We start from the raw sequence: 27,497 nt of genomic DNA, 5'->3' as shown, positions 1-27,497 counted from the left end.
CTGACGCTGTCCCCCTGGTACTGGACGGCTACCCGCCGCTGAAGCCCCCACACCCTCCGCAAGGACGCCTGTTAGTGCCGCTGTCGCACACAAGCCTGGAGCAGCTAAATCACCGGCTCACCTTCCAGACTGTCCCTCTGCTGAAAGACCCTCCATACACCGGCTGAACTTGGAATCCTGTGGGTGCCTATCCTGGGACAATGCACATGAAGGCTGCATTACCTTCAGTACCCAGCCTACCTGGAATGTTGTGAGTACCTGCTGCTGCCACAGCAGCCATTCTATATTTGCACCCCTGCTCCATAGAAGCCTGTGACAGGAATCCAAAGCCGCCATCTTGCTATCTGGCAATCAGCCAGAGTAAAGATAAAGTTGCACTACATCGCACTCTCCTCACCCCTGCAGGATTATAGATCCTGTTCGCACTACCGCCCGTAGCTGAGACGGCCATGAAAATGCTTTAATACTTACCATGTGTGCCTGGGTCACTATATGAGAGGTTAGGCTGCGATTTACCCCAGGGGCAGGGATAGCACCTGAAAGAGTTATGGCTCCATTATTGTGACACTCGGATCCACATATCCTCGAATCACTCTCAAGATGATTTAACACAATATAATAAAATACTACGCGTGCCATAATTAAGTAGCTGGACTTTATATATAACACTCTTTGGCACCTTACTCCATACTCCGCTGTTGGGGTACCTGAAGCTGACAAATCCATCCCCCTCTGGTGGCCGCTACTATTAGCTACTTGATCTACACTAACTGAAGCCTGGAACAAGTCACAATTTGGACCTCGATTAATCTCTACGAACTTGCTGCGGCTCCCTCCTCCACCCTCCGAGCTACCTGGAGCCTGCAATACTTGCTTTCCCATTCCCATAGGAACCCGGGATGGAGTTGTAAGCCAGCAACCTGACCTGCCTGGGCTGCTCGCCCACTATACAATCTACGGACTGTGTCCCTTCAATAATTTTCCTTTCCTTTTTCTTTTTCTCCCCCACTCCTATCCCCCTTTTTTATATATGCCATTATGTCCAAAAACAAGAAAGTAACGCAAGCCCCGACTAACTTCTTTGGCTCAAAGTCTAAGGGCCCACAGAACCCCAACATGACCGCAAGCTCCCCTCCCTCTCCGTGCTCTTCGGAAGCGGGTATCGATCCCCAGATACAGGCGGTAATGTCGAGCCTACTGGAAGGAGTGCAGTCCGCGTTCAAACAGGAACTTTCGAACGCTATTGCAGAATTTAAAATCGGATCTCACAGCTCTCGGCAACCGAACGGATGCATTGGAAACAAAGACTGACGATCTCTGCCGCTCCCAACACCGCCTTGACAGAGAGCTCATTAGGTTGCACGAAGAAATGGAGACCCTTAAAGAGCGACAGGAGGACCAAGAAAATCGCTTCCCAGAATCGGTCCTCGGCCCTTCGCTGCAGTCATTCCTGAGAGAATTCTTTATACATATCGTACCAGACCTCACGGATGAAGAGTGTCTCTGTGATAGGGCTCATAGAGCACTTCGTGCAAGACCGTCTCCCGCTCAACCGCCCAGAGATGTTATCGTCCGTTTCCATTATTTCCGTTCAAGAGAGAAAATCCTATCCTCTGTCCGGGACTCCCCAGAGATCCTATTTAAAGGTATGCAGCTACAGATCTTTCAGGACCTGGCTCCCTCCACTATCCAAAAGCGACGGGACCTCCAATCGGTCACCCGGGTCCTGCGACAGCACCAGATCAGATATAGATGGGGATTCCCCTTTCAACTTCACGTTTCTGTCAACAACTCTGTTCACTGTCAAGACTTTAACCCAAGGACAGGAATTGCTAGCAAAGCTGGATCTCCTCCCAGCATCATCTGCAGTCGACCTGGCGGCCTCATCATCTATGCCACCACACCCTCAGTCTCCCCTTCCTGACTGGACAAGGGTGACCTGACAGCGCACTGTGAACAGAGATCCTCTCTGACCTGGGGAGACCCCCCGCTGTGGTTTGTCCACAAAATGTTGGTGCAGTGCCTCTATGCCTCGCAATGAGCAATGGCTGCGGAAGATTTGACCTCCGTCCAAAATCCAATAACGTAACTATTCTCTGTTATTGCTGTTATAGTTAAGTTATATTAGCTTATACTCCTGTGGCATCTCCCCCCTCCCCCCCCCCCCCCCCTAACTTTTTGCTTGTGGTTTTTTCGCCTGGACACAGTTCTATATGTTCTATATCATACTATGTTCTTTATAGATGAAAAGTGGCCACAACCATTCTCAACTCTTGTGGCCCGGGTAACCTTCACCCTCTCACATGGTATCTCAGTTACCCCCCTACAATCCCTTACTGTCGTATACATTGTTACTTATACAGTTTTCTTTTCCTGCGGTCCCCGAATGGGACCCACAATTTCAGGGATGTTTCCCCGTTTGGGGTCTTTCTTCTCTATGTTCTTCCCCTTCTCTTTTTTCTTGTGGCCTCTGCTTGACCTTTCCGCTCCTTTTCTTTCTCTGTCCAGAGGGGTGGCCTCCTCATGGCTCAAATTGCACGTTATTGGATCATGTTTGGCAATATGTCATATTCCCTCATGTGAATAGCCATGTCCCTTAAAATATTTTCGGTCAATGTAAATGGCCTGAACTCCCCGTACTGTGTTTCTGCTTGTAGACGTGAGAAAGTCGACATAGCATTCCTTCAGGAAACACATCTCACGGGTTCCCATACTCAGCTTAAGGGCAAATGGTTCTCCCAGTCCTACTTTGCCTCGGCAGACTGTAAAAAACGTGGTGTAGCCATTTTAATTCACCGTAACATTCCGTTTATCCACTCTAGGACAGTGACGGACCCAGACGGACGGTTTCTTATGGTAATGGGTACCCTCCCTCCGCTCTACGGCTCTCACTTTGGTCTCCATCTACGCTCCCAACCAAGACCAATCTCTGTTTTTTGACTCTCTCTCTAAACGCCTGTCACGAGAAGCACAGGGAAGCATTATCATGGGTGGTGATTTTAATAATATCATCGACCCGTTGTTAGATAGATCCGGCCCTCCACCTCACGCTTCCATGACGACCCTGCCTCGGGCCTCCCGCACACTTACCGCCACCAAGAAACACCACGGCCTCTGTGACACCTGGCGTTCCCAACACCCCCACAGCAAAGATTTTACCCATTTCTCAGTTCCACACCAACACTATTCCAGGATCGATATGATCCACATCTCCTCTGCCCTCGTACCACTGATTTCTGATGCGGGTATCACGCCATTGACATGGACGGACCATGCTGGGGTCTACCTCCTCATAGATATATATCGCACGCCTCGTAGGAAATATAAACGGCGTCTTGACGATTCGCTTTTGCAATACCCCTCTGCACTGGAGGAAATTCGACTAGCAATCACACACTACTTCACCGAAAATATGTCTCCTGACATCTCACTTAGTGTTCTTTGGGAAGCTCACAAAGCTACGATTCGCGGCGCCTTGCTGGCGAAATCGTCGGCAATCAGGAAAAAAGCCGCGCAGGAGATCATCTCCCTCGAATCAGAAATAGCCACCTTACTATCTAGACATAAAGCATCCCCCAACGCTTCCCTGCTCCTTCAGATCGATTCCCTCCGGGGACAACTTAACACCCTCCTCTCTAACCGTGCAGCACTAATTCTTCGGAAGCTGCAGCAACGCTTTTATGATGAAATGGATAAAATAGACTCCCTACTGGCCAACAAATTACGTCGTAAACAGGCGCTGGGCGCAATAGATAAGTTGTACTCGCCACAAAGGGGAACCTATACATATGACCCTGAAGTGATGACCGAAGATTTCCGCCAGTTTTATAGCTCCCTTTATAACCTGCCTGACCCGCTCCCTCTGTCTCCTGACGGGGTTGGGGGAGTACGCTCATACTTGTCTGATACCCCCCTCCCAGCCCTATCTGACACTCAGTTAGAAGCCCTTAACAGTCGGATCTCGGAGGAAGAGACAATAGCCGCTATACGCTCCATGCGTTCGTCAGCCGCTCCGGGTCCGGATGGTTTCACAGACCAATATTATAAACTGTTCGCGAAAGAGTTGGCCCCACACCTATCCTCCTTATTTAAACGATATTCTTGAGGGAGCCTCCTTTCAGCCGGAGACGACCCGGGCCGACATAGTGGTAATCCCAAAGCCTGACAAAGACCTGACTAGTTACTTAAATTATAGACCAATCTCACTATTGAATGTCGATCTGAAGATATATGTGAAAAATAAGAATTTACTCACCGGTAATTCTATTTCTCGTAGTCCGTAGTGGATGCTGGGAACTCCGTAAGGACCATGGGGAATAGCGGGCTCCGAAGGAGGCTGGGCACTCTAGAAAGATCTTAGACTACCTGGTGTGCACTGGCTCCTCCCACTATGACCCTCCTCCAAGCCTCAGTTAGGTACTGTGCCCGGACGAGCGTACACAATAAGGAAGGATTTTGAATCCCGGGTAAGACTCATACCAGCCACACCAATCACACCGTACAACTCGTGATATGAAACACAGTTAACAGTATGAAACAATAGAGCCTCTCAACAGATGGCTCAACAATAACCCGATTTAGTTAACAATAACTATGTACAAGTATTGCAGATAAACCGCACTTGGGATGGGCGCCCAGCATCCACTACGGACTACGAGAAATAGAATTACCGGTGAGTAAATTCTTATTTTCTCTAACGTCCTAGTGGATGCTGGGAACTCCGTAAGGACCATGGGGATTATACCAAAGCTCCCAAACGGGCGGGAGAGTGCGGATGACTCTGCAGCACTGAATGAGAGAACTCCAGGTCCTCCTCAGCCAGGGTATCAAATTTGTAGAATTTTGCAAACGTGTTTGCCCCTGACCAAGTAGCTGCTCGGCAAAGTTGTAAAGCCGAGACCTCTCGGGCAGCCGCCCAAGATGAGCCCACCTTCCTTGTGGAATGGGCATTGACAGATTTTGGCTGTGGCAGGCCTGCCACAGTATGTGCAAGCTGAATTGTACTACAAATCCAACGAGCAATAGTCTGCTTAGAAGCAGGAGCACCCAGCTTGTTAGGTGCATATAGGATAAACAGCGAGTCAGATTTTCTGACTCTAGCCGTTCTGGAAACATATATTTTCAGTGCCCTGACAACGTCTAGCAACTTGGAGTCCTCCAAGTCCCTAGTAGCCTAGGCACCACAATAGGCTGGTTCAGGTGAAACGCTGACACCACCTTTGGGAGAAACTGGGGACGAGTCCTCAATTCTGCCCTATCCATATGGAAAATCAAATAAGGGCTTTTACAAGACAAAGCCGCCAACTTTGATACTCGCCTGGCAGAAGCCAAGGCCAATAACATAACCACCTTCCACGTGAGATATTTCAGATCCACGGTTTTTAGTGGTTCAAACCAATGTGATTTTAAGAAACTCAACACCACGTTGAGATCCCAAGGTGCCACAGGAGGCACAAACGGGGGCTGACTCTGCAGCACTCCTTTTATAAATGTCTGAACTTCAGGTACTGAAGCTAGTTCTTTTTGAAAGAAAATCAACAGAGCCGAGATCTGTACCTTAATGGAACCCAATTTAAGGCCCATAGTCACTCCTGCTTGCAGGAAATGCAGAAATCGACCTAGTTGAAATTCCTCTGTTGGGGCCCTTTCGGCCTCACACCATGCAACATATTTTCGCCATATGCGGTGATAATGAGTTGCTGTAACCTCTTTCCTGGCTTTAGTAAGCGTAGGAATGACTTCCTCCGGAATGCCCTTTTCCTTCAGGATCCGGCGTTCAACCGCCATGCCGACAAACGCAGCCGCGGTAAGTCTTGGAACAGACAGGGCCCCTGCTGCCGCAGGTCCTGTCTGAGTGGCAGAGGCCATGGGTCCTCTGATATAAATTCTTGAAGTTCTGGGTACCAAGCTCTTCTTGGCCATCCACGAGTATCGTTCTTACTCCTCGCCTTCTTATTATTCTCAGTACCTTTGGTATGAGAGGCAGAGGGGAGAACACATAAACCGACTGGTACACCCACGGTGTTACCAGAGCGTCCATAGCTATCGCCTGAGGGTCCCTTGACCCGGTGCAATATCTTTTATAGCTTTTTGTTGAGGCGGGACGCCATCATGTCCACCTGTGGCCTTTCCCAATGGTGTACAATCCTATTGGAAGACTTCTGGAGGAAGTCCCCATTCTCCCGGGTGGGGGTCGTGTCTGTTGAGAAGATCTGCTTCCCAGTTGTCCACTCCGGGAATGAACACTGCTGACAGTGCTAACACATGATTTTCCGCCTATCGGAGAATCCTTGTGGCTTCTGCCATCGCCATCCTGCTTCTTGTGCCGCCCTGTTGGTTTACATGGGCGACTGCCGTGATGTTGTCTGATTGGATCAGTACCGGCTGGTTTTGAAGCAGAGGCCTTGCCGGCCTCAGGGCATTGTAAATGGCCCTCAGGTCCAGAATATTTATGTGTAGGGAAATAACCTGACTTGACCAAAGTCCCTGGAAATTTCTTCCCTGTGTGACTGCCTCCCAGCCTCAAAGGCTGGAATCCATGGTCACTAGGACCTAGTCCTGTATGCCGAACCTGCGGCCCTCTTGAAGATGGGCACTCTGCAGCCACCACAGTAGAGATACCCTGGTCCTTGGAGACAGGGTTATCAGCCTATGCATCGGAAGATGCGATCCGGACCACTTGTCCAACAGGTCCCTCTGAAAAGTTCTTGTATGGAACCTGCCTAATGGGATTGCTTCGTAGGAAGCTACCATTTTTCCCAGGACTCGCGTGCAATGATGCACCGCTACCTATTTTGGCTTCAGGAGGTCTCTGACTAGAGATGACAACTCCTTGGCTTTCTCCTCCGGGAGAAACACTATTTCTGGTTTATGTCCAGAACCATCCCCAGGAACAGTAGACGTGTCATAGGAACCAGCTGTGACTTTGGACTGTTTAGAATCCAACCATGCTGTTGTAGCACTTTCCAAAATAGTGCTACCCCGACTACCAACTGCTCCTTGGACCTCGCCCTTATAACGAGATTGTCCAAGTACGGGATAATTACAACTCCCTTTTTTTGAAGGAGTATCAACATTTCGGCCATTACCTTGATAAAACACCCTCGGTGCCATGTACAGTCCAAACGGCAGTGTCTGGACTTGGTAATGGTAATCCTGTACCACAAATCTGAGGTACTCCTGGCGAGGATGGTAAATGGGGACATGCAGGTAAGCATCCTTGATGTCCCAGGATACCATGTAATCCCCCTCGTCCAGGCTTGGAATAACCGCCCTGAGCGATTCCATCTTGAACTTGAATTTTTGTGTTCAAGGATTTTAAATATAAAATGGGTCACACCGAACCATGCGGTTTCGGTACCCCAACCCGTGTGGAATAGTAACCCCGTCCTTGTTGAAGTAGGGGCACCTTGAGTATTACCTGCTGGGAATACCGCTTATTAATTGCCTCTAGCACAGCCTCCCTGCCTGAGGGAGTTGTCAGCAAGGCATATTTTAGGAAACGGCTGGGGGGAGACATCTCGAATTCCAGCTTGTACCCCTGAAATACTACTTGAAAGAAACAGGGATCCACCTGTGAGCGAGCCCACTAATTGCTGAAATTTTTGAGACGGCCCCCCACCGTACCTGGCTACACCTGTGGAGCACCCGCGTCATGGTGTGGCCTCACAGGAGGCGGGGGAAGAATCTTGATTCTGGGAACAGGCTGACTGGTGCAGCTTTTTTTCCCTCTACCCTTGTCTCTGTACAGAAAGGAAGCGCCATTTGACCCGCTTGCTTTTCTGAAGCCGAAAGGACTGTACCTTTGTCTGTGAGGAAACCTGAGGTAAAATTATTTCTTCCCAGCAGTTGCTGTGGATACGAGGTCCCAGAGACCATCCCCAAATAATTCCTCACCCTTATAAGGCTCTCTATGCGCTTTTTAAGTCAGCATCACCTGTCCAGTGACAGGTCTCTAATACCCTCCTGACAGAATGGACATTACATTTATTTTGGATGCCAGTCGGCAAAATATCCCTCTGTGCATCCCCCATATATAAGACGACGTCTTTAATATGTTTTTATGTTTGCCAACTAGTATCCCTGTTTGACAGGGTCACCGACCACGCTGCAGCAGCACTATCTGCAGGTCTCAGTTTAGTACCTGAGTGTGTAAATACAGACTTCAGGATAGCCTCCTGTTTTTTATCAACAGGTACCTATTAAAGTGGCCGTATCCTAAGACGGCAGTGCCACCTTTTTTGACAAACGTGTGAGCGCCTTATCCACCCTAGGGGATATCTCCCAGCGTAACTTATCCACCTGGCGGGAAAGGGTACGCCATCAGTAACTTTTTATAAATTACCAGTTTCTTAAAGGGGGAACCCACGCTTTCACACACTTCATTTATTCATCTGATGGGGGAACAAAACACTGCCTGTTTTTTCTCCCCAAACCTAAAACCCATTTTTAGAGGTGCTTGGGTTAAAGTCAGAAATGTATAACACATGTTTTATTGCCGGGATCACGTCACGGATGTTCCTAGTGGATTGTGTATATGTCTCCACCTTGTCGACACTGGAGTCAGACTCCGTGTCGACATCTGTGTCTGCCATCTGAGAGAGCGGGCGTTTTTGAGCCCCTGATGGCCTTTGAGACGCCTGGGCAGGCGCGGGCTGCGAAGCCGGCTGTCCCACAGCTGTTACGTCATCCACCCTTTTATGTAAGGAGTTGACACTGTCGGTTAATACCTTTCACCTATCCATCCACTCTGGTGTCGGCCCCACAGGGGGCGACATCACATATATCGGCCTCTGTTCTGTCACCATATAAGCCTCCTCATTCAACATGTCGACACAGCCGTACCGACACACCGCAGACACACAGGGAATGCTCTAAACGAGGACAGGACCCACAAAAGCCCTTTGGGGGGACAGAGTAAGAGTATGCCAGCACACACCAGAGCGCTATATATATACAGGGACTAACTGAGTTATGTCCCTAATAGCTTTTATATAATATACTGTATACAGTGCCAATTTTAATGCCCCCCCTCTCTTTTCCCTCTTACTGTACTGTAGAATTGCAGGGAAGAGCCAGGGAGCTTCCCTCCAGCCGAGCTGTGAGGGAAAAATGGCGCCAGTGTGCTGAGGAGATAGGCTCCGCCCCTTTTTCGCGGCCTATTCTCCCGTTTTTTATGGAATTCTGGCAGGGGTATTTACCTCATATATAGCCCCTGGGGCCATATATTGAGGTATTTTAGCCAGCCAAGGTGTTTTTATTGCTGCCTCAGGGCGCCCCCCCCAGCGCCCTGCACCCTCAGTGACCGGAGTGTGAAGTGTGTGAGAGGAGCAATGGCGCACAGCTGCAGTGCTGTGCGCTACCTTGGTGAAGACAGAGTCCTCATGCCGCCGATTTTCCGGACCATCTTCTTGCTTCTGGCTCTGTAAGGGGGACGGCGGCGCGGCTCCGGGACCGAACATCAAGGCTGGGCCTGCGGTCGATCCCTCTGGAGCTAATGGTGTCCAGTAGCCTAAGAAGCCCAATCCGGCTGCAAGCAGGCGAGTTCGCTTCTTCTCCCCTTAGTCCCTCGCTGCAGTGAGCCTGTTGCCAGCAGGTCTCACTGAAAATAACAAATTCTAAGACTATAACTTTCTAAGAGCTCAGGAGAGCCCCTAGTGTGCATCCAACCTCGGCCGGGCACGAAATCTAACTGAGGCTTGGAGGAGGGTCATAGTGGGAGGAGCCAGTGCACACCAGGTAGTCTAAGATCTTTCTAGAGTGCCCAGCCTCCTTCGGAGCCCGCTATTCCCCATGGTCCTTACGGAGTTCCCAGCATCCACTAGGACGTTAGAGAAATATTAGCTAACCGCTTGGCTCCCCTGATGCCCGGTCTGGTCCACCCGGATCAGGTCGGCTTCATCCCTGGACGCCAGGCGTCTGACAACACTAGAAGGGCTATAGATCTAATTTACTCAATTCAAAAATGGATATCTCCCCCTCTCATTCTGGCTCTCGGCGCGGAGAAGGCCTTCGATCGCATTTCGTGGTCTTTTGCCTTTGCAATCCTTGGCAAAATGGGATTCTCTGGAAACTTCCTAGAGGGGATTAAAGCACTCTACCGCTCCCCATCGGCCCAGGTTTTGGTTAACGGTGTTTCATCCACCAGTTTTGGGATTGCCAATGGTACCAGGCAGGGATGCCCCCTCTCCCCTTTAATTTTCGCACTAGTCATGGAGCCCCTTGCAGCAGAGATCCGTAATAACACCACTATCCACGGAATATCCACAGGCCTATCCGAACACAAGATAGCGTTATATGCTGATGATGTCCTGATCTCCCTCACAGATCCAGCCCAGTCCCTCCCCGCTCTCTTAACAGAGATCAGTTCATATTCACAGTTTTCTGGTTATAAAATTAATGTTAACAAAACAGAGGTCCTCAACTTTCATATCCCGGCAGCTCTCAAACAAGATCTTCAAACTATCCTTCCCTGTAACTGGTATGCAAAGAAAATCAAGTACCTCGGTGTGTACTTGACCCATCATCACCACCAGCTTTTCCAAGCAAATTATCCCCGCTTATTGCAGACAATCAAGGATGATTTGTTGGAATGGTCCAGCTACTTCATCTCATGGATAGGCAGAATAAACTCCGTCAAGATGAGCGTGCTCCCTCGACTTCTGTATTTATTTCAGACTCTCCCGATTTATGTTCCTACCTACGTCTTTAAGACCCTACAATGCCAATCCTCCCTTTTTATCTGGAACCATAAACGTCCCCGCGTCAGACTTAAATTGCTTCAGCACCCCTCCAAAGGTGGGGGTCTGGGTATTCCGGACTTTAAGAAATATTTCTATGCTGCGAAACTCTCTCAATGTGCACAATGGTGCAACGAGGGCAGGACGCGGAAGGTTTGGGTGGGGATTGAGGCAGAGGAGACGGGTCTAGCTACACTATCCTCCCTATTATGGCTCCACCGGAGCTAACGCCCCCGTACGGCCCTTTCACACCCTGTGGTAAGTCGCTCACTAGCAACATGGGACCTGACAAACAGACGGTTCAGTTTAGCCCCATACCCGTCCCCGCTAATTCCGTTATTTCATAATCCAGCCTTCCCCCCGGGTATGTGTAGAGCCTCGCATACATCTTGGCGCTCGAGCGGTATGCTATATGTTAACGACATCACCTCCAATGCTACCTTCCCAGATATCCGAGAAGGAACAGTAATCCCTCCTTCGGACTTCTTTCGTTATCTGCAAATTAGACATTTCCACTCAACCATTACCACTACCCTTCTCCACAGACAATTATCCCCCTTCGAATACATTAGCTGGAAACGCACCAATACTAAGGGCCTCATTTCAGATATTTACGCTTTACTTAGCGACCACCCCACTTCATCCCAGGCCCCCCACGAGTTAGCATGGGAAAAGGAGCTGGGATTTACTATAGACAATGAAGATTGGGTGGATATCTGGGATAATGCGGCCTCCAGTTCCATATGTGTGAGAATTAAAGAAAATATCTACAAACTACTATATCGCTGGTATTATGTCCCTTCCCGTCTACACGCTATGTTTCCCGACACTCCAGATGGATGCTGGAGGGGTTGTGCGGATGTTGGTTCGTTCTTACACATATGGTGGACCTGCCCAAAAATTTTTACAATTTGGGGTGAACTTATTACCTTGCTCTAGCGCCTATTTGACACCTCCATCCCTTCCGACCACCAATACTTTTTGCTCCCCATGACCCTCCCTACTCTTAACAGACACCAAAACAAGCTATTTCGACACGTAGTTTCGGCAATGACATGCCAAATAGCCACAGACTGGAAGAGCCCGACTCCCTCCCCAATGCCGGTGATAATCTCCCGAATTTGGTATGTCCACAAAATGGAATATATGACCGCTGTCGTACGTAACACCTCGAAACAATTTGATAAAGTATGGTCCCCATGGCTAATCTTACAACAGGCTCCCTCCCCATTTGCAACGTGACATCGTGCAGCAGCTCTATCCACCTCATGCCTCTGAAGGCCAGCCCTCCACTTCCTTCTACCCCCCTTCTTTCTTTTCTGATTGGATGCGCTCTGTCTCCTCTACCTTTCCGACCCCTTCTATTCTCTCTCTGAGCATTCTTTTCTTCTTATTTCCTCCGTTGACTCTCTTTGACGGACGGCCACTCCGTTGCCGAGAGTTACCCTCCTCAAATGCCTTAACTTTAATCTTATATACAAAAAAAAAAAAAAAAAGGATCCACTCAGTTGATGTAACAATTTATTGTAGCTACATTTGTGCTTTAAATACCCAATTTGTCTGGGTGTTCTGTTATTAATGTAACCAATTTGTGATCCATCTAATAAAATGTGTTTAAATGCAGCAGGAGCTGGGAGTCCAGCCTACGCATAGGCTTGTGCAATCACCATCCTAATACATCTGGCCAAGGTTTGCTTGTTCACAGGCCAGCCACGTTTGTGAAAACCAAACAGTACAAAAAGGGAATCATACCTCCTAATGGAGGCAGTCCTCTCCACATAGACACAGAGAGCCCTATCCACATCCAAAGAACGTTCTTTGGGAGACAAATCCGAAGAGACAAAGGCCGGAACCACAATCTCTTGGCAAATAACCCGGTCGAGTTCGTAGAACTGCCCAGTCACTGTGAAAAATCAAATAGGGTGGATGACAGGACAACGCGCCTAAGTCCAGTACCCGTCTTGCAGAGGCAATAGCCAGCAAAAAACAGGACCTTGGCCGTGAGCCATTTAAGGTCTGCCAACTCAAGAGGTTCAAATAGAGACTCTTGCAGGGCCTTTAGTACAACAGTCAAATCCTATGGAGACACAGGAGGGACACAGGGAGACTTACTCCTAAGTACGCCCCGAGTAAAAGTATGAACGTTAGGTATAGACGCATTTTTCCCTGAAACCAAACAGACAAGGCAGATATGTGAACCTTCAGGGTGGCCAGACGAAGACCTAGGTCAAGGCCTCTTAGCAGGAAAGCCAGGATTCTAGACGTTCTGAATTGATATGCATAATTCTTATGAGCACACCATGTGAAGTAAGAATTCCAGACTCTGTAATAAATCCGGGCAGATGCCGGTTTGCAGGTTTTCAACATAGTCTGAATATCGGAAAATCCTTTGGCTCTCAGGAATGATGCTTCAAGAGCCACGCCGTCAAAGCCAGTCTGGCCAGGTCTGGGTAAAGACAAGGGACCTGTACGAGAAGGTGTGGGCACTGTGGAAGTAGAAGGGGTCTCTCTGTCGATAGACCCTGCAGGTCTGAGAATTAATTCATTCAAGGCCATGCTGGAGCGACTAGAACTAGTATCCCTTCTTGTTTGAACTTCCGTAGGACCCTGGGCAGGAGTGACACTGGAGGGAACACATAGAGCAGCCAAAGGGGCAGCCGAAAGTTCCAGGGAATAATTGAGAGTGAAGGATATGATATGGACTGTTGTATCTTCCATGGAATCTTCAGTGCGTTGACAAACGCTGCTTGTGGATCCCTGGTCCTTGACCCGAAGATCGGTACCTTGTGATTGTGTCGAGACACCATGAGGTCTACGTCCGGTAGGCCCCATCTGTCCATAAGGAGTTTAAAGACTTCCGGATGAAGACTCCACTCTCTAGCGTGCATGTCCTGGCGATTGAGGAAGTCAGCTTTCCAGTTTAGGACACCTGGAATGAACACTGCCGGTATGGCTGGCAGATGGCGTTCTGGCCAACAAAGGATTTTTGACACTTCCATCATTGCCACGCGGCTCCAGCCACCCTGAAATAAGTGTTGCTCCAACACCGCACCCCATCCTCTGAGACTGGCGTCAGTTGTCAGCAGGATCCAGTCGGGGTTCCAGGAGGGATGGCCCCTGTTTAATCGCTGGTCCTTTATTCACCAGGTCAGCGACAGACAAACCTCCGGCATTAAAGTGATCATCTGAGATCTGATCCGATGAGGTTGGCCATCACATTATGGAAAGTATTAACCTCTGTAATTGGCGGAAATTAAATGGAGCGTACTCTACCATGTCGAATGCAGACACCAAGTACTTGCATTGTGGGAATTTGCCAGAGTCAGCAGGTCGTCCAGATACGGCAGGATTCTGATCCCCTGGCGATGGAGATAGGCCGTCATAACAGCCATGACCTTGGTGAATATAAAAGGAGCCATGGCCATCCCAAATAGTAGAGACTGGAATTGATAATGTAGGCTGCCAATAGCAAACCGCAGAAACTGCTGGTGATACATGGCAATAGGCATATGCAGGTATGCATCCTGTATATCCAGGGATACCATACAGTCTCCGGGTTCAATAGCCAGTACAATTGAGCGCAGTGTTTCCATACGAAACCTGGGCACTCTCACAAACTTATCCAAGTATTTGAGGTTGACTAGAGGCCAGAATGAACCATTTGGTTTTCGGAACAAGAAACAGGGTCGAGTAATAACCTCTGCCTCTCTGGGACTGAGGTACTGACACAACCACTCCTATCCTATACTCAGGAGAGAACTGACACTTGTTTGCACAGCTTGCGCTATTAACGTATCCAAAGGTAGAACTGTAGTGCAAAACTGGTGAGGGGGGCGTCTCTTGAAAGAGACAGTGTACCTGTGAGAGACAACTTCCAGAACCCATGCGTCTGAAGTGGTCTTTAACCAGACCTGGGTGAACTGTAGAGGTAGGCCTCCCACCATGGGGTCCCCCTGGGGGAGGCCCGCCCCAGTCATGAAGCAGGCTTGTCTTGTTTGGAAGCAGGCCGATGGGTTGCCAAGGATTGTTTGACATTGGGCTTTGTGGTTTTGGGCGCACAAGACTCAGGTATGCCTTATCTTTTGCTTTCCCTTAAGGTCGAAAGGAATAAAATGTGGTACCTTTTGCTTTCTGTATGGAAGGATTAGAATTTGGGAGAAAAGCCATCTTAGCAGCTGCCAACTCAGACAAAATTTTATTCAGGTCTTTCCCAAACAAAATGTCCCCAGTAAAGGGGAGTACCTCCAAGGTCTTTTTTGAGTCTAGGTCCCCTTTCCATGACCTCAGCCACAGAATACGGCGAGTCAGGACAGATATAGTCGACGCCCTGGCTGCCAACAGACCCGCCTCAGAGGACGCCTCCTGAATGTAATAGGCGGCGGTGGTAATGTGAAACAGGTATTGTCTGGCCTTGTCAGAAATATCCTCAGGCAGCTCATCCTCTAATGCCTGAACCCATGCTTCAATACCTTTAGCAGCCCAGGAGGAAGCAATAGTGGGCCTATGCACAGCTCCTGAAAGGGAGTAAATAGACTTCAGGCATCCCTCAACGCGCTTATCTGTCGGTTCCTTCAGTAAGGTGACAGTGGTGACAGGCAGAGTGGATGACACCACTAGGCGGGTGACGTGAGAATCCACTGGTGGTGGATTTCCCCACTTGCTATATAACTCTGCAGGGAGAGCTTAAGAAGAGGGAATTTCTTCCCTGAAGTAAACGAGGGTTCCCGTCTGATGTCCACTTAATGGTCAGAATGGGGTAAACAGAGTTTTAACCACTTTCTGCCATTTAAACATAACAGTTTTCTTTGCCACAGTAGTGACATCCTCATCATCAGATATTTGTAGGATTTGTTTAATAGCAACCACTAAGGCAGGGACATCAACCTGCAAGGGAGAATCCTCATCAGTAACACCAGATTCAGTGTCTGACAGGACCGTATGCTCCCCCTCCTCTTCAGATGAAACATCAGAGAGGTATGTGAACTGTGAAGAGGAAGTAGCCCGCTTAGATGACCCAGAAACACGGGACTGACCTGGGCTGGATATCGGTCTAACCAGGGACTGATTTAATTGTTGCAAGTGGTTAGATACATTTTCCGACCAAGGCGCCTTAACCATAGGGACAATATGTGGCTGTAATGGTACAGGTGGTCCCACAGGGACGCAGCCCAGGGTGGCTCTTGAGTAGACCCAGGAGCTGCGGACTGACTAGGAGGTGTATGACATATAGGGCCTAATTCAGACCTGATCGTTAGGGTGCGTTTTTTGCATCCCTGCGATCAGTTAGTCGCCGCCTACAAGGGGAGGGGGAAAGCGCTGTGCGGGGGTGCGATCGCAAGTGCAGGAGAGCTGCACGAATAGAAGTTTGTGAAGTCTCTGCACAGACCAGGACTTACTCTTCCAGTGCGATGATCGGGGCCGGAGCCGACATCAGAAACCCTCCCTCCAAACGCCTGGTCCCTCCTGCATTACTCCGGACACGCCTTAGAAACGGTCAGTTTGCCACCCAGAAAAGGCCTCTTCCTGTCAGTCACCTTGCGATCGCTTTTCTCGCACCATCCTGTTGCTGTCCGGCACTCCCCCTCGCTGCGGACCGCCACACCTGCGCATTGCGTTGCATACGCATGCGCATTTCAGACCTGATCTCGGGCTGTACAAAAATGCAGCTTAGCGATCAGGTCTGAATTAGGCCCATAGTACACAGACCATCATACAAAACTTCCCCTTCTGGTAAATCCTTGGAGCATGCTCTGCATGATGCAGGAGCTTCCACTGATTTACTTTCTGTTAGACATTATGTAAATATGCAACAACAGAGCGACTTAGTACTATAAAGCCAGACAAAGTAGTGTACAATACCTGCGAATAAATCCGGTATTATGTGACCGAGTACACAGTAGAATATGTGTATTGGATAAATGCTGTGACGCACTATATATTAGCAGACCCAGACGCACCTAGCCTCTTAGGGTACAGAATATAGAGACAGTTATATCTGAGAAACACAAAGTGAAACCACACAGCAGATACAGGCACACACAGTCACAGGCAATGCAGAAATAATTAAATAATAAAGCTGCACTGGACTAGAATTATATATATATCGCAGCGCGGTCCTAGACCGAAGGTACATATTAGAATACTCGTACAATATATTCTATTACAGGTACACTTTTTCCTAACTAACGCTGTCTATTTAAAGACATGTAGAATATTCAAGTGTTTGTAAAGTCACAGCGCTGTATACCGGCAGCTTTACAAAGAAGACCTTGCCCAGCAGTCCCGGAGACCAGCCGCTGCTATGTTCAGTAGATGGCGCCCAACGTCTCAGGTCAGGGAGTGAGGGATAGTGTGAGGCAGCACCAGGGCGGGAAATTCTGCTCAGAGATGGCGGCCTGGGCCGGGGGAGGGGCTACAGGTCAAGCACCACCTCCCCTATGCTGGAGTACCACCCCGGGTACTGTGAGTCTTATTAAATGGGGTGTTAGTACACCAGACCTGTACTCAGATACCCCGGTGTTCTAGTGGGATCCCTGCTCGGAGACCGTGTCCACGCCAGTACCGCGACCCGCATTTCTAGGTCGCAGATGGAACGCGATTTAATGGCGGGTCCCGCCTGGGGAACACTCATACCTCCTCCAAGTAGCAGCCACGCAAACCAGGAGAGCGTCTGCGACCGTGTGTCTAAGCCGCAGCGTCTCCACCGCAAGTACCCGGAAACTGAGCCGCGGGAGTATGCGACGCCGCTTGGGAGGTGATGGACCTGCAGCGCTGAAGTGCCACCCTGATATAAAGCGCTGACAGCCCTGCTGCTGCAGGCACCAACTCAAAACTGAGCTCCAGTGCCTGGGGGAGGGGGTTTATAGAGGATGCCCCAATGCATCCTGGGACAGCCTACAGCTTTAGCCTGTTGGTGCCTCTGGATCAAGATCCACTCTACACCCGATGTTTTCCTGTGGAAACCAATGTATCCTGCTGCAGAAAAGTTAATAATCTTGTGGGCACTACACATGGGGAAATATCATGAAAACAGACCATATGTTTCAGTTACAGGGAATAGTGCTCACAATGACAATTTATTCTGGTAGTCACACCTTAGCACATGGTAAACCAATTATATCTTTAATGTTCTGAAGCTAAACATGCACTACATTAAATTTATAAAAGTATAACTAGTTTTGTGTTTGTCACAAAACCACAAAAGAAATACTTATTAAATGTAATTTTATGCTTTATTAAAATTTTAAGCTCTATTTTTATTGCCTGTTCCTAATGTTTTTATATCTACATTATTTTTTTTATAATTGTATAATATGCCATTAAGAAACATCAACTTAATTGTGACAATTGTTTGGGCATCTAAACAGTTCCGTTTAGACACCCAACACAACTGAATTGGCCCATAGGATCCTTGATAAATTCACGGACCAATGTGTTTTCGTGATCATGGCTATGAAAAAGGGGATATCATCGGGATTTTTATTTCTGCATGCCTCGAGCAGTTGAAAACAAATTCCCTGATGAGTGCCAGAATTCGTTATATGTTAATCTTTTGAGCAATCTACGACACCTCGGAACATTGCCTCTATTTACTGTACTTTGTTAGATTATAATCCATTCTGGACTTGATCATGACATCCAATGATAATATACCTTTTCCCAAATTATGTCACACACATGCAAGGCAATTATACACTGTCCTCAAGGTACTATTGGTGAATATTTCCACATCTGAAAAAGACAGGACGGGGTTCAGGGAGGAGGTAAAGAAATGATGGGAAAGGTAAGACAAACAGTGGCAACTCTACTGAAAAATTAGCTCTGTAATCTCACTTACCAGCATAGCTGTTCCAGATCAATAACATTTTAGACATTAATCCATTCATATATAAATTCAGCAAACAAAAATATATTTTAAAGCTACGTTTTAATTTTCAAAAAAGGCTCCAACCTCAAACTTTCCTCATTTAATTGTGCCTAGCAAGGAAATGCGTAAAGTTTCCTTTCATACTGTGGACACTGAGCTTAGCCATATCAGCAAAAAAACAATGGGATCAATCTAAATAGGTGCGAGTTAGTTGCATGAAACTCGCACGCAGGGAAAAATGCGAGATCCAATCAGAAAAATAGTCGCTGTAAGGTCGCACAACATTTTTACAGAACGTGACCTGGGAGAAATACATCAATAAGGGGAGAAACCATCCTTGACCCCCATAAAAGCGACAACGAAAATAAGATTTTACTTACCGGTAAAACTATTTCTCGTAGTCCGTAGAGGAAGCTGGGGACTCCGTAAGGACCATGGGGATAGACGGGCTCCGCAGGAGACATGGGCACTTTAAGAAAGAATTTAGTTCCTGGTGTGCACTGGCTCCTCCCTCTATGCCCCTCCTCCAGACCTCAGTTAGAGAAACTGTGCCCAGAGGAGATGGACAGTATGAAGAAAGGATTTTGTTAATCCAAGGGCAAGATTCATACCAGCCACACCGTATAACTTGTGATAACTACCCAGTTAACAGTATGAAAACAACATATCAGTTCAAGACCGATGCAACTATAACATAACCCTTATTGAAGCAATAACTATATACAAGTATTGCAGAAGAAGTCCGCACTTGGGACGGGCGCCCAGCATCCTCTACGGACTGCGAGAAATAGATTTACCGGTAAGTAAAATCTTATTTTCTCTAACGTCCTAGAGGATGCTGGGGACTCCGTAAGGACCATGGGGATTATACCAAAGCTCCCAAACGGGCGGGAGAGTGCGGATGACTCTGCAGCACCGATTGAGCAAACATGAGGTCCTCCTCAGCCAGGGTATCAAACTTGTAGAATTTTGCAAAAGTGTTTGAACCCGACCAAGTAGCAGCTCGACACAGCTGTAGTGCAGAGACACCCCGGGCAGCCACCCAAGAAGAGCCCACCTTCCTAGTGGAATGGGCCTTGACCGATTTTGGTAAAGGCAAACCAGTCATAGAATGCGCTTGCTGAATCGTGTTACAAATCCAGCGAGCAATAGTTTGCTTTGAAGCAGGGGCACCAATCTTGTTGGATGCATACAGGACAAACAGCGCTTCAGTTTTTCTGACTCTAGCCGTTCTGGCTACGTAAATTTTCAAAGCCCTAACCACATCAATTAACTCGGAATCCTCCAAGACACGTGTAGCCACAGGCACCACAATAGGTTGGTTCAAATGAAAAGATGAAACCACTTTCGGCAGAAATTGCGAACGGGTCCGCAATTCTGCTCTATCCAAATGGAAAACCAAATAGGGGCTTTTATGTGACAAAGCCGCTAATTCAGACACTCGCCTAGCCGAAGCCAAGGCTAATAACATGACCACCTTCCACGTGAGATATTTCAACTCCACCGTTTTAAGTGGTTCAAACCAGTGTGACTTTAGGAAACTTAACACCACGTTAAGATCCCAAGGTGCCACCGGAGGCACAAAAGGAGGCTGAATATGCAGCACTCCCTTTACAAAAGTCTGAACTTCTGGGAGAGAAGCTAATTCTTTTTGAAAGAAAATGGATAGAGCCGAAATCTGGACCTTAATGGAACCTAATTTAAGGCCCAAATTCACTCCAGTTTGTAGGAAGTGAAGGAAACGGCCCAGATGGAATTCTTCCGTAGGAGCATTCTTGGTCTCAAACATATTTTCGCCATATACGGTGATAATGTTTTGCTGTTACTTCCTTCCTAGCCTTTATCAGCGTAGGGATAACATCAACCGGAATGCCTTTTTCTGCTAGGATCCGGCGTTCAACAGCCATGCCGTCAAACGCAGCCGCGGTAAGTCTTGGAACAGACAGGGTCCCTGTTGCAAAAGGTCCTGTCTTAGAGGAAGAGGCCATGGATCTTCTGTGAGCAGTTCCTGCAGATCTGGATACCAGGTCCGTCTTGGCCAATCTGGAACAATGAGGATTGTTCTCACTCCTTTTCTTCTCATTATACTCAACACCTTTGGTATGAGGAAGAGAAGGAAATACATAGACTGACAGGAACACCCACGGTGTCACTAGGGCGTCTACCGCTACTGCCTGAGGGTCTCTTGACCTGGCGCAATACCTCTGTAGCTTTTTGTTGAGGCGGGACGCCATCATGTCTATCTGTGGAAGTTCCCACCGACTCACAATCTGTGCGAAGACTTCTGGATGAAGTCCCCACTCTCCCGGGTGTAGGTCGTGTCTGCTGAGGAAGTCTGCTTCCCAGTTGTCCACTCCCGCAATGAACACTGCTGACAGTGTGCTTCAGTGACGTGCGGTGAGGTCACTGGTTCGGGAGGCACTGGCTGATAACAAGCTCCCCCCCCCCGAAAAAAAAAAAAAATGTTGTCCCCCGACACATCAGTAAAACCAGCACTAGGCAGAACCAGCCAGGAGGAGTAATGCCATAGCAGGGGAGACACTCAGTGTGGGGTCCCCCTGCCATAACATTAATCATCCCCCCCAGCCAGTCAGCCCAGGGTTGGAATTCCTCGGAAAGTGGGAACCCCAAAAAATAGAAATGGGGTCCCCCCTCCCGAGCAATAACCAGCACTGGGCTGATAAGCCCAGTGCTATGCCCCGCACCCCTGGTGGCGGTGGGTGCGGGGTTCATTGTGTGTTAATATTGTTCTTTACAGGTGGCCTACAGGTCCCAACAAGCCTGCCCCAGTATGCTGGCACTTGGAGAACCACAAGTGCCAGCATGCCCGGACATAAAGGGCCCACTGGCACCTGTAGTCCACCTGTAAAGAAAATATTAAAATAAAACATCACACGTCTTAAAAAGAAGCTTTATTAAACTGGATCTTCACCTGGGGGCGGCGGCCTTTAAGCTCTTTTGCGTGGCCGCCGCCTTTTCAGGGCTTCCGGTGTCTTCACCTGGGGGGGGGGGGGTTGCCACCTCCCCAGGGCTTCCTGCGTCTTCACCTGATGGGCGGCGGCTGCTAAGCTCTTTTGCATAGCCGCCACCCAGCCAGGACTTCCGGCGTCTTCTTTCTTCAGGAGCTCTTCACAGCTCCTCCTCCGCCGTCGGACTGACGCTCCTCTGCCTCGCGCTGACTTATATAAGTCAGCCGGAGGGGGCGGGGCGATGACGCGGCGAGCCGTGATTGGCTCGCGGCGGCCATCTTGAATTTCAAAAATGACGCTGAGGCGCCATTTTTGAAACTGGTACCGCTCCGCTGCCAAACTTTGCAAGATAAAGGTAAAATTTCCGCCGCCCGCACCACCACCGCCACCTGCAACATCGCCACATCCAGCCGCCTGCACCTCCTCCGCCAGCGTCGCACACACAGTGATTGACAGCGGATCCAGTGACGGATCCGCTGGCCAATCACTGTGGCCTCACTGACAGGGATGTGCTTTCATAGGTTGAAAGCACGTCCCTGTATGAAAGCGGCACCTCTAATGGTGCCGCTTTCCCATATATTTTCAATGGGCATTTACTGCCCATGGCTTGTCCCCGCCCCCCGCTCCCATACCTTTCCCCAGAGACAACGGGAGGCACCACGATCGGTGCCTCCCAAACACATACAGAGGGGAGCAATGCAAAGAATAATATTAAGAAGATACATATGACATAGAATAGGTGTCATATGCATCTTCTTTGTATAATCTTAATCATTAATGACAGGGGAGGCACTGCCTCCCCTGACTGCACGTCCCTGGTGTGCTTACATGATTCTCCGCCCAGCGAAGAATTCTGGTGGCTTCCGCCATTGCCACTTTGCTCCTTGTGCCGCCTTGGCGGTTTACATGAGCCACTGCGGTGATGTTGTCTGACTGGATCAGAACTGGTCGGTCGCGAAGTAAGGTCTCCGCTTGACGTAGGGCGTTGTATATGGCCCTTAGCTCCAGGATGTTGATGTGACTTGACCAAAGACCCTGGAAATTTCTTCCCTGTGTGACGGCTCCACAACCTCGGAGGCTTGCGTCCGTGGTCACCAGGATCCAGTCCCGAATGCCGAATCTGCGGCCCTCGAGAAGGTGAGCACTCTGCAGCCACCACAGTAGTGACACCCTGGCCCTGGGGGACAGGGTGATCAACCGATGCATCTGAAGATGTGACCCGGACCACTTGTCCAGTAGGTCCCATTGGAAAGTCCTCGCCTGGAACCTGCCGAAGGGAATGGCCTCGTATGACGCCACCATCTTTCCCAGGACTCGAGTGCAATGATGCACTGACACCTGTTTTGGTTTCAATAGGTTCTTGACCAGAGTCATGAGTTCCTGGGCCTTCTCGATCGGGAGATAAACCCTCTTCTGGTCCGTGTCCAGAATCATGCCCAAGAAGGGTAGCGAGTCGTAGGAACCAACTGCGACTTTGGAATATTGAGAATCCAGCCGTATTGCTGTAACACTTTTAGTGAAAGAGATACGCTGTTCAGCAACTGCTCTCTTGATCTCGCTTTTATGAGAACGTCCAAGTACGGGATAATTGTGACCCCTTGCTTCCGCAGGAGCACCATCATTTCCGCCATTACCTTGGTGAAAATCCTCGGTGCCGTGGAGAGACCAAACGGCAACGTCTGAAATTGGTAATGACAATCCTGTACCGCAAATCTTAGGTACGCCTGATGAGGTGGATAAATGGGGACATGAAGGTACGCATCCTTTATGTCCAGTGACACCATAAAATCCCCCCCTTCCAGGCTTGCGATGACCGCTCTTAGCGATTCCATCTTGAACTTGAACCTTTTCAAGTATAGGTTCAGAGATTTTAAAATCAATATGGGTCTGACCGAACCGTCCGGTTTCGGGACTACAAACATGGTCGAATAATAACCCCTTCCCTGTTGAAGGAGGGGAACCTTGACCACCACCTGTTGAAGATACAATTTTTGTATTGCGTTTAACACTATTTCCCTCTCTTGGGGGGAAGATGGTAGGGCCGATTTGAAATACCGGCGAGGAGGCACCTCTTCGAATTCCAGCTTGTAACCCTGAGACACAATTTCTATTGCCCAAGGATCCAACAGGAAGTGAACCCACATGTGGCTGAAATTCCGAATACGTGCCCCCACCGGGCCCGACTCCGCCAGTGGAGCCCCAGCGTCATGCGGTGGATTTTGCAGAGGCCGGTGAGGACTGTTCCTGGGAACTAGCTGTGTTGTGCAGCTTCTTTCCTCTGCCCCTACCTCTGGCAAGAAAGGACGCACCTCGGACTTTCTTGTTTCTTCGTGAACGAAAGGACTGCATTTGATAATGCGGTGCTCTCTTAGGCTGTGAGGGAACATAAGGCAAAAAATTTGACTTTCCAGCTGTAGCTGTCGAGACCAGGTCCGAGAGACCTTCCCCGAACAATTCCTCACCCCTGTAAGGAAAAAACCTCCATATGCCTTTTTGAGTCGGCATCACCTGTCCATTGCAGAGTCCACAGGACCCTTCTGGCAGAAATCGACACAGCGTTTATTCTAGAACCCAGTAGACTAATGTCTCTTTGAGCATCTCTCATATATAGGACAGTGTCTTTTTTATGCCCCAGGGTCAATAATACAGTATCCTTATCTAGGGTATCCAATTCCTCATATAAGGAATCCGTCCATGCCGCTACAGCACTACACACCCAGGCCGACGCAATTGCCGGTCTTAGTAAGGTACCTGAATGTGTATAAATGGACTTCAGGGTAACCTCCTGTTTGCGGTCAGCAGAATCTTTGAGGGTAGTCGTATCCTGGGACGGCAGGGCTACCTTTTTGGATAAGCGTGTTAAAGCTTTGTCCACCCTAGGGGATGATTCCCATCGTAGCCTATCCGTTGGCGGGAAAGGATACGCCATAAGAATCCGTTTGGAAATCTGCATTTTCTTATCTGGAGATTCCCAAGCTTTTTCACATAACTCATTCAGTTCGTGTGAGGGGGGGAAAAGTTACCTCAGGCTTCTTTCCCTTATACATATACACCCTCGTGTCAGGGACAGGGGTTTCCTCTGTGATGTGCAAAACATCCTTTATTGCTATAATCATATATCGAAGGGATTTAGCCAATTGTGGCTGTACCTTTTCATCATCGTAATCGACACTGGAGTCAGAATCCATGTCGGTATCTGTGTCAACAATTTGGGATAGTGAGCGCTTATGAGACCCTGACGGTCCCTGCGACATAGGGTCAGGCATGGGTTAAGACCCTGACTGTCCCAATGCATCAGCCTTGTCAAATCTTTTATGCAAGGAATTAACATTATCATTTAAAACCTTCCACATAGCCCTCCAATCAGGTGTCGGCGCCGTCGGCGGAGACACCACATTCATTTGCTCCCGCTCCTCTCCCACATAGCCTTCCTCATCAGACATGTCGACATAAGCGTACCAACACACCACACACACACAGGGAATGTCCTTTCTGAAGACAGTTCCCCCACAAGGCCCTTTGGAGAGACAGAGAGAGAGTATGCCAGCACACACCCCAGCGCTATAATATCCCATTAATAACACAGTAACTTAATGTTAACCCAGTAGCTGCTGTATGTATAGTTTTTGCGCCTAATTATGTGACCCCCCCTCTCTTTTCAACCCTCTTCTACCGTGTATCAGCAGGGGAGAGTCCGGGGAGCTTCCTCTCAGCGGTGCTGTGGAGAAAAAATGGCGCTGGTGAATGCTGAGGGAGAAGCCCCGCCCCCTCGACGGCGGGCTTCTGTCCCGCTTATACAGTAATTTTGGCGGGGGCTCATACATATATACAGTGCCCAGCTGTATATATGTGTACTTTTGCCAACATGAGGTCCCAAATGCTGCCCAGGGCGCCCCTTCCTGCGCCCTGCACCCTTACAGTGACCGGAATATGTGAGGTGTGTGGAGCAATGGCGCACAGCTGCAGTGCTGTGCATTACCTCTAGTGAAGATCATGAAGTCTTCAGCCGCCTGTGAAGTCTTCTTTTCTTCTCATACTCACCCGGCTTCTATCTTCCGGCTCTGCGAGGGGGACGGCGGCGCGGCTCTGGGACGGACGGCGGCGCGGCTCTGGGACGGACGGCGGCGCGGCTCTGGGACGGACGGCGGCGCGGCTCTGGGACGGACGGCGGCGCGGCTCTGGGACGGACGGCGGCGCGGCTCTGGGACGGACGGCGGCGCGGCTCTGGGACGGACGGCGGCGCGGCTCTGGGACGGACGGCGGCGCGGCTCTGGGACGGACGGCGGCGCGGCTCTGGGACGGACGGCGGCGCGGCTCTGGGACGGACGGCGGCGCGGCTCTGGGACGGACGGCGAGGGTGAAATCCTGCGTACCAATCCCTCTGGAGCTAATGGTGTCCAGTAGCCTAAGAAGCAGGACCTAGCTTCAGAGAATAGGGCTGCTTCTCTCCCCTCAGTCCCTCGATGCAGGGAGTCTGTTGCCAGCAGAGCTCCCTGAAGATAAAAAACCTAACAAAATACTTTCTATCAGTAAACTCAGGAGAGCTCACTGAAAAGCACCCAGCTCCTCTGGACACAGTATCAAACTGAGGTCTGGAGGAGGGGCATAGAGGGAGGAGCCAGTGTACACTAGGAACTAAATTATTTCTTAAAGTGCCCATGTCTCCTGCGGAGCCCGTCTATCCCCATGGTCCTTACGGAGTCCCCAGCATCCTCTAGGACGTTAGAGAAATAGCAGTAACATATAGAAGGCATTAGTGGCCATAAGGAAAGTGCTGAAGGTTTTTAAAAGTGTCAATTGGATGATTTTTGCACTTTTCATTGATGGTTAAAAGATGAAAGCAAGCAAAAAAAAAATATCTGTATAGTAGTTTTTCAGTGTTTTTACCTCTCATCCGCAAGTTCAAAAACCAGTCTTCCACATACCTGTCCCACGTCATTTAACCCATTACGGAGCTCTTTAGAGAAATTCACCTGAAAATGGACATCTATTGGACAAATGATGCTTTCAAAATGATTTGTCAGAGGGGTATACCAGAAGTTCTACACTGTATACTGACATTTTCACCTTATAATAAATATTTTCACTACCTTTTCTCCAGTTCAGGGGGTGCGGGGGAAAAAAAAAATTCCAACAAGATAATACCAAATTGAAACTGGATCGCAAATTGTGCGAGTTCGTCATGAGAATGGCTCGCAGGACCCATGGCACCTAATTGGATTGACCCAATGTATGCTACTAGGTGGTTGGTGCTTAATATGTACCCAATTACTCAACTTAGCTACTGAATATATCAATTTATTACCAAACAGTCATCCATGAATACTTGCATAAAACAAAAATAAAGACATATATTTAAGTTCATAGTTTCATATGTTTTCTTTTAAGAAAAAATAAATCCTGCTTGTAACAAAGGATCAGTAACGCATTTTGACATATGATTATACACACTCACCTGCTGGTGCCGACCGCTAGAAAAGGTATATTGTACTGGGTGGGAGGAGTAGCGGCTCTGCTCACTGCTGAACGCTCCTTGGTTCTGAGGATACCCTGAACTTGACATAATTGGAATCAAGGTCCTCACTGAAGAGCAAGGTCAAAGCCAAAGTACAGTCATGTTGTCAAGAAACCACCTGTGGACAAGAATGTGCAACAATCAGTGAAGCAGCGATTAACCAGCCGGCAGGACATTGTAATGAAAAGTTAATATTAAGCAAAACACAATAACCAGGTTCACTTGTATGAATTCTTATTAATATATACACAAAACATGTACTACTGTAAGTCATGCAAAGATTTACGTTTATGGAGTAAGAAGTTAATGTTGCTTGTACAACAGATCTTAATAGTGCATGATCCTGATATATCAGTAACTTCAAATGTGAGATCAGTGAGTTTCTGTAACAGTGTTATTTCTAAACC

General features: G+C 48.7%; 1 protein-coding gene across 14 annotated transcripts in view; it reads right to left on the bottom strand.

The window, feature by feature from the left end:
- NCOR1 (nuclear receptor corepressor 1) overlaps positions 1 to 27,497 on the bottom strand; it is a 426,430-nt gene that overhangs the window by 307,613 nt on the left and 91,320 nt on the right. For all 14 annotated transcript variants that reach the window (XM_063955846.1, XM_063955845.1, XM_063955858.1 and 11 more), the window contains one exon: positions 27,031 to 27,208. In XM_063955846.1, the coding sequence (XP_063811916.1) occupies positions 27,031 to 27,138 (108 nt within the window). In that variant the 5' untranslated portion in view covers positions 27,139 to 27,208. The remainder of the gene's footprint in view (positions 1 to 27,030; positions 27,209 to 27,497) is intronic.

The sequence above is a fragment of the Pseudophryne corroboree genome, chromosome 2 (assembly GCF_028390025.1).
Source record: "Pseudophryne corroboree isolate aPseCor3 chromosome 2, aPseCor3.hap2, whole genome shotgun sequence".
Taxonomy (NCBI): Eukaryota; Metazoa; Chordata; class Amphibia; order Anura; family Myobatrachidae; genus Pseudophryne; species Pseudophryne corroboree.
This window is presented reverse-complemented; position numbering and strand designations above follow the sequence as displayed.